The sequence below is a fragment of the Triticum dicoccoides genome, chromosome 6B, assembly GCF_002162155.2.
Source record: "Triticum dicoccoides isolate Atlit2015 ecotype Zavitan chromosome 6B, WEW_v2.0, whole genome shotgun sequence".
Lineage (NCBI taxonomy): Eukaryota > Viridiplantae > Streptophyta > Magnoliopsida > Poales > Poaceae > Triticum > Triticum dicoccoides.
The window spans coordinates 102,116,642-102,124,310 of record NC_041391.1 but is presented as its reverse complement, the minus strand read 5'-3'; the positions used below and the strand labels follow the sequence as shown (position 1 = coordinate 102,124,310).

The 7,669-nt window shown below is 49.8% G+C and overlaps 1 protein-coding gene across 1 annotated transcript; it reads right to left on the bottom strand.

Moving 5' to 3' along the window:
* Nucleotides 1–2,187: 2,187 nt before the first annotated feature.
* LOC119322551 (bax inhibitor 1-like) lies at nucleotides 2,188–6,739 on the bottom strand. The gene is made up of 6 exons (XM_037596035.1): nucleotides 6,481–6,739; nucleotides 3,950–4,093; nucleotides 3,725–3,816; nucleotides 2,881–3,067; nucleotides 2,624–2,779; nucleotides 2,188–2,505 (listed from the first exon to the last, which is right to left on the bottom strand). The coding sequence occupies exons 1-6, from the start codon at nucleotides 6,586–6,588 to the stop codon at nucleotides 2,449–2,451; spliced, it is 744 nt and encodes a 247-aa protein (XP_037451932.1). The 5' UTR covers nucleotides 6,589–6,739; the 3' UTR covers nucleotides 2,188–2,448.
* Between the last annotated feature and the right edge of the window lie 930 nt (nucleotides 6,740–7,669).

Below are 7,669 nucleotides of genomic sequence, written 5' to 3'. Positions count from 1 at the left end.
GAATCGGTCCCACCGAGTTTGGTAAATTGTGTGTAACGGTTAGATTTTGTGTGGAGGCTATATATACCCCTCCACCTCCTCTTCATTCGTGGAGAGAGCCATCAGACTAAACCTACACTTCCAACTTACCATTTCTGAGAGAGAACCACCTACTCTTGTGTTGAGGCCAAGATATTCCATTCCTACCATATGAATCTTGATCTCTAGCCTTTCCCAAGTTGCTTTCCACTCAAATCTTCTTTCCACCAGATCCAAATCCTATGAGAGAGAGTTGAGTGTTGGGGAGACTATCATTTGAAGCACAAGAGTAAGGAGTTCATCATCAACGCACCATTTGTTACTTCTTGGAGAGTGGTGTCTCCTAGATTGGCTAGGTGTCACTTGGGAGCCTCCGAAAAGATTGTGGAGTTGAACCAAGGAGTTTGTAAGGGCAAGAAGATCGCCTACTACCGCTAGTGAGGCAAGTCCTTCGTGGGCGACGGCCATGGTGGGATAGACAAGGTTGCTTCTTCATGGACCCTTCTTGGGTGGAGCCCTCCGTGGACTCGCGCAACAGTTACCCTTCGTGGGTTGAAGTCTCCATCAACGTGGATGTACGATAGCACCACATATCGGAACCACGCCAAAAACATCCGTGTCTCCAATTGCGTTTGAATCCTCCAAACCCTTCCCTTTACTTTCTTGCAAGTTGCATGCTTTAATTTCCGCTGCCTATATACTCTTTGCATGCTTGCTTGAATTGTGTGATGATTGCTTGACTTATCCTAAGATAACTAAAATCTGCCAAACTCTAAAATTGGGAAAAGGTTAAGTTTTTAATTGGTCAAGTAGTCTAATCACCCCTCCCCCCCTCTAGACATACTTCAAGGTCCTACAGGAAGGACCGGAGGGCGCGGGGGACGGAGGAGGCCGTCGGCGAGCGGAGCCAGGGGACGCAGAGGCGCGGAGCCGGCCCGGAGCTCCTTCATCCTGTCGTCCCTGTGCGCGGCGAGGCGAGGGCGGCGGCGTGACGGGCGTGGCGAGGCGAGAGAAGGAGAATGAGAAGAGAGGAGTTGCAGCCGAGAGAGAGGGAATGGGTGTGTGGAGGGGAGCACGTGGGTGGGCCCCAGGGAGGGAAAGGGACGAGAGAGCCGCTGGCAGGTGGGCCTGCGCATGCAAAAGGCAAACGCCGGCGTCCCCAGCTGCCCCCTAGGGAGCTGGGTGTGGGGTGGGCACGTCGGCGGTAGCATTTGTCAAATCCGGCTAAAAACGAGGTCTTGGGTGCATGGCTGGGACGTTTTTTTACAACCGGCGCTAAAAAAGTACTCCTGGGGGGCTGTTGGGGAGCCTAGTGGAGATGCTTTTACCTTCATAGAGAGGGCCCGAACCTGGATGAACATCGTGTCCCCCGCCTCCTGTTACCATCAACCTTAGACGCACAGTCTGGGACCCCTATCCGAGATCCGCCGGTTTTGACACCGACAACGAGGAGGCGCCCGGGCCGTCCAACCCCCACGCATCGGCGACGCTGCCAGGGATGCAACAGTGACGATGGCGGCACGCAGGACGGCGGCAACGACACCATGATGTACAAGTTGCTCGACATGGCGTGCGGCGGCAATATTAGTAATAGTAGTATTTAGTAGTCGTATTTAGTTTTTAATCTATGTATTCAATTTTTTACATAAATCAATGAAAATCGTCTAGTTTGATCAACATGTGTTGTGTATTTAGTTGTTTTAATCTATGTATTCAGTTTTTTTACATAAATTAATGAAAATCGTCTAGTTTGATCGAACATGTGTTGCGTTTGACCGAATTTTGGCTGAGTTCAGTTTTCAAAAAACGGCATCTCGAGCGGCGGTTAGCAAACCGACCCTATTTCAAGCCCATGGGGGGCCGATCGAGTGGAGATGGTCTAAAATATGGCGGACGCAGCAACCACGTTGGGAAACTAGTTTTACAGCTCTACTATCAGATGCGTGGCCGAAAATCAGCGGCAGGTCCAGAGCAAGTTGGATGTGCCAGCCGAGCCAACCACCCAGAACCACGACCGGAGAAGAGCACGGTCGGACATCACAATCGGACAGGCTCTGCTCAACAACCTGGAGTACCAACAAGTGTTGCACAATCTGTGCAAAAGAAACAAGACACGTCACAAGGTTAAAACCGACGAGACGAGATCAACCACAAACAAGCGTAGCCATGTTCTTCGCAAAGCAAACCAAATCGTCTCAGGTTTCGATTATCGTAACGGTAACAGTAACGCAAGAGATCCGGAACGCAGACAGCGTCTGCAAAAGCTTCATCAGCAGCAGCAAACTCACACAAGGTTCACACGAGCGCGAATTAACAAGGGTGGCACGGCGCCAAGTTACTGCGCCAGCTTAATTCCTACAAGTACTTAGCAGTGGTGGTGGTAGCAGTAGCAGCGGTGGTGATGGTATCTACGATGTGCAGAGGACACGTTCAGGACCTCCTCTTCCTCTTCTTCTTGTCCTCCGACTTGTCGCCTGCGTTCTTGAGCTGCAAACGGGGATACATCAACGTTAGCACAGTGGATCAGATCATATCATAACGAATCGAATTTTGGCAACCAGTAGGTGGAGGATGAGTAGACAGCCGAGGTGGCTAGGGTGCTCACCATGATGATGAGGACGCGGACGAGGACGGCGACGAAGTCGGTGAAGAGGGTGAGCGCGTGCTTGATGTAGTCCATGTCGCCATGGTGCGCCCTCTCGATGATCTCCTGCGTGTCGTACACCATGTATCCAAGGAAGATCAACAGGCCAAAGTAAACCTGCAGGGCACGTAAACCATGTTTGTATCATGTTCATTCGGGCAAAAGATGAATGATCTGGTTGCGGTTGGGTGGTGGTTTCTTCCCAGTGTGTGTCTCACCTCAAACATGAAGCTGCCAGAGGAGTGGCCAAAGATGGACGTGGCAAACTGCAGCCAGAGCAGGATCGACAGGCCAGAGGAGAGCAGGCCACCGAGGTACAGGTACTCCCTGCGCTTGGCGATGATGGCAGCGCCAGAGAAGCACCCAAAGGCGATGGCGGTTCCGACGAACCCTGTCACGAGGATGCTGGTAGCACAGAGCAACAAGCAATTTTTTGTCAGCCAACAGGGATCTGAAACGAAGGTGAGCATTGAGCTGCAACAAACTAAAAGCAAAGCTCTGCAAAAAACAACAGCGAATCTGCTTGTCCAAGTAACAACCAATCAGTCATATCGATTTTTGTACTAGAACTGCACGTACACAAATTCAGCATCACTAACAAAATTGAAGGCCCAAAGAGTCCATGATCAGGCCCAAAGTACAATAACAATGACCCAAACACAGGGTCCAAACCCCACGGGGAAGGGCCCAGGTACAAACTGTTGATCTAGATAGCATCCCTTAAAAGACTAATCATAGTGGCCCATCCAAAGAGCAGACAATGTAGGAAAAAGGAGGGTCTCAGGAGAACAATAGACTAATCCAGAAGCAGAATTTGGCACCTACACAACCTAACTAATAATGCTTTGCAAGAACAACCAGACAACGATGGATAAGGACCCATAACCAGCAGATTTCCAATAATCCAATCACAGCTATTTCACAGACAATCCTTGTCGCACTCCCATGACATATCATCAAACGTCATGGCCAACTTGGTTTCGCTGCCAGGGGGTTTACTCCTAAATATTCTTAACGAGACAGGGACATTGGGAACAACAACAAAAGCAAATTCGTCTTTACCTTGGGTCAAAGTCTATGGCAAGCTCAATAAGAGGTCCAACCGAAGCCCCTTCCAGGAGGGCTGCACCCATCAGCAGCCCAAACCTCTTCCTCTGTTCACAAAGAGATAGACATCAACATAGTCAGCGCACCATGTCATGATATTTCCAGGATGACAACTTGTGAATTTCTACGCGTGCGGGCAGCAAACAAAGTTATCAAGGTCAGGAGAAAGGAGAGACAAACCTCCTCATAGACTGGCACCGAGAACATCCAGGCGATGGTTCCGATACACGCGAGCATTGTCAGCATCCCGCCAATGTTCAGGGCAATGTGCAGGTAAGCACCCACAGCAGACGAGGCCAGGGCAAAGCATAGGGTCAGGTAAACCTGCAGAAAACCAAGCAAAATTGAGTTGCTTCAACTATCCATGTTAAATCTGATAACAATCGTAACTTGTGACGTGATCAGTTTCCTAAAATTTTGGAAGCTTTTATGGTTCTCCAGTAGATGCTATAACCATGACTATGATTGAGGGAAGTACTAGCTACCCAACCCACATTTTACTATCACATCAACCAACAATTTAGAGAAAATCAATCGCGCGGTTCTAGAGTGGTCTGATCCCTAGCAGTGCCCAATATCTGCCACGCTCCCTCTCTTTTTGTTCACATCGCACAACAAGAGCTTGCAGGAGCGAGCTGCCACCGCATGGAATTGCCTCTTTTCATCATCGATGGATCAATCTATGTTGTGATTTTGTTTTGCCGTTCTTTTGCTGCATGCTTAATTGTGTACTCATGTGTTTAAAGCTGATTTGTTTCTCTCGGCGGACCAAGGCCTCCCCTCCTTTGCAGCCGTTCCAACCAGCCATGGATTAGCTCTTCTTCGGCAAAGAAGAGGTCCACAGAGAAGGCTCGACCACGACTGAGCGTAAAAAAATATATAATTATGAAGCAGATCAACAACATCTACAATAGACGGCAAAAGAAAAATCTTCAGAAGAAAGACAAGAAGCCGACAAGGACAAACGCTGGTAAATTGTCAGCCAAGCACAAGTTGGATTTTCATTCGGCCTTGTCAGCTTCTTGTGTTTTCTCTTAAGATTTTTTTGCCAGTCTACTGTATATGTTGTCTTGAAGATCTGTTTCGCAATTTTATCTTTTTTGACACTGAATTGTCCTCGAGCCTTTGGTTTGGACCTTTTCCATGGTGAAGAAAAGCTATCCATGCTGGTTGGAACGGCTGAAAAGGAGGGGAGGCCCTAGTCCATCGAGAGAAACAGCGGGGCAGATATGGGGGATCAGACCACTCTAGAACCATGCGATGGATTTTCTCTGGATCATTTACGTGATCAATGATGCATATTTTAGGTTTACTTGTCATCATAATTCGAGAGGGGGAAGTAAGGAAGGGAATCAAAGAAACTGCTAATAATTATGGCATGATGAAAAGCATCCAGTGCATTATGATTCTACATTTCAGAGGCATACGCTGCACAAACTGTGACCCGTCGTCAGGTAGCGTTCCCCGAATTTTCTGTACAGAGTGGCAGAATTGGCAACTGGTGGAATCGAACGTGTTTAATCACCACAGCAGGTCAGCAACTCACCCAGGCCCCAGCTAACCAACCAACCAACGAGATCGACCCTAATGCTATCCGGCAGAGATCCGGCGCAAGTTTGAGCTCCAAACCACCAAATCAGTGGGGAACGAACCAGCCAGCGCTAACGAATCAGCCAAGGGTTCAGACACGCATCCACAGCAACTAGCTAGAATAAACAAATCTACAGCCAAAACTATGCCAAGTCAAGTAGCATCTGTGGAATTTTGTAGCATCAGTGGAATTTTCTGAAGAGGAAACTGCACGGTTAACAGCACAGGAATTTTCCAAGCCAACGATACCATATCCATTCTGACAAGACGCTTGGTACGGACGTGTAAAACCGAAATTGTTGCATGACAAGTACAACTGTTCGTTGAAGAAACGAGGGAAAAGTAACTGGTAGTCATAATTGTGACACGAACGGATTCACTTCAGGAAGAATTAGGTGACCCCAGCCATTAAACATCCATATCCGATCTGATAACGACATAAACGAAAATTACTACTACTTGCCAAGCGTAACTCAAGAGAAAAAAAAAAGTAAGGAAATCAAAGAGAACTGCTCATAATTATGAATAATGATTGATGAGAAAAAGTATCCAGTTCCTGGTCATGGTTCATTATGATTCTACGTTTCAGGGGCATACTCCGCACAAACTGTGGCAGTAGCACAGCGTATACACAGGCAACTACCTAGACTGTCTACGGAAATCTACGCCTACCCCGTCATCAGGTAGCGTTCCCCGAAATTTCTGAACAGAGCGGCAGAATTGGCACTTGGGATCTCCAAGCGAACGCGATTAATCACCACGGCAGGCCAGCAACTCCGCCAGGCCGCAGCTAACCAACGAGATCGACCCTAATGCTGATAATCCAGCGGGGGAAACCCAATCCGGCGGGAAATCGAGCACCAAACAGCCGAATCGGCGGGGAACGAAGCATCCAGCGCTAACGAACAGCACAGCACCGGCCGCATTGCAGCCGCGCCGAACGATTCCCCTCCCGGGGAACCCGCCGCGCAAATCGACGACCCGCGCGGAAACCCGGAGCCGCGTCCGTACGCGGAACCCTAGAACCACGTACGGACCGAGTTCGGTTTCCCCAAATTTACCCGCGTCGGAGAGAGAGGAGAAGGGGAGAATGGGGGAGGGAGGAGGGGAAGGGCGCGTACGAGCTTGAGGTGGGACTGCACGGCGGGGGAGATCTCGCGGAAGTTCTTGAGGGAGTCGTAGCCCCAGCCGCTCGCCGCCGCCGACGAGGTCGAGTAGAAGGCGTCCATCCCTGCGTCGAATCGGAGCGGCCTCGCCTCGCACGCAAAGTTCCTGAGTTTGTGTTGCGTCGGGATTTTTCTCCTTTTTTTTTTCTTTTTCTTCTTCTTCCGCTGGTTTGGATGGATGGATGGATGGATTTCGAAACCGGTGATGGGAGGGGTGAGACGCGAGGTGGAGGTTATATAGGGTGGTGGCCGGGGGTGCGGTGGTGCGACGCACGCGTGGACGATCGGTTTGGTTGGTTGATTCGCGGGGAAGGAAAAAGGAGAGGAAGGAAGCGGCGGGGCATCGGTGCGGTACTTGTCCCGAAGCTGTGCCTGGGTTGCTCGGTCCGGTGCGCGGGGCGTCGCGAGGGCGCCAGAAGCTTCCGCCCGTCGCGCTGCACGCAGTTTTTTTTCTTCTTTCTACGCAGTCTGTCTATGAACGCGCGAGGCACACGCCTCATCTTGTTTTTTCATCCGATCCGATCTTGTTTTTTCATCACGTAACCGGAAGCAGTCGCGGCGTTTCACGTGAAATTTCATGTGGAAACCCTGCGCTCGGAAAGGACCCTTTCATCAAATTAAAATGTACGTACCGCCGTCGGGTCGGCCGGTTGTTGTTGGCTGGCGCGCCGTGGTACTTGCCCGGCACTTGGACGTGGACGGCGATGGGACGGGCTCGTGGTCGATCGGTCGGCTTTCGGAGAACAGTGGCGCTGGCTCGGGCGTGTCTGGGTTCAGGGTCTGCTTGGTTGGAAACTAGTGTGGCCAAGCCAAAGTGTGGTTAGTCACACAAGTATGACAAGCCACACAAGTATGGTTAAGAAATTGGACGCCAAACTTTGGCAAAAATTAGCAAAAAAATTGTTTCTTTGACAAGTGGGCCATAGGGCAATAAAGTGTGGCAAGCCAAAGTATGGCAAAAACCAAACACATGCTTGGCAAACTGTGGCTGCCAAATTTTGGTTTGGTAAATTGTGGCTGGAAACCAAACAGCTCCTCAGTTTGGACCTTTGGTGGCCAACCAAACAAATACTACTGCATTTCATCAAAAAGAAAAAAAAACCATACACTTTAGGCCATTGGAGTGGCCGCCGGTCCTTTTTTT

Coding starts and splice junctions, on each gene's coding strand:
- LOC119322551 (XM_037596035.1), bottom strand. CDS start 6,588: ATGGACGCCTTCTACTCGACCTCGTCGGCGGCGGCGAGCGGCTGGGGC. Junction 4,094..6,480: donor TGCAGTCCCACCTCAAGCTC/GTACGCGCCCTT, acceptor GGTTTTCTGCAG/GTTTACCTGACCCTATGCTT. Junction 3,817..3,949: donor CGGTGCCAGTCTATGAGGAG/GTTTGTCTCTCC, acceptor CTTTGTGAACAG/AGGAAGAGGTTTGGGCTGCT.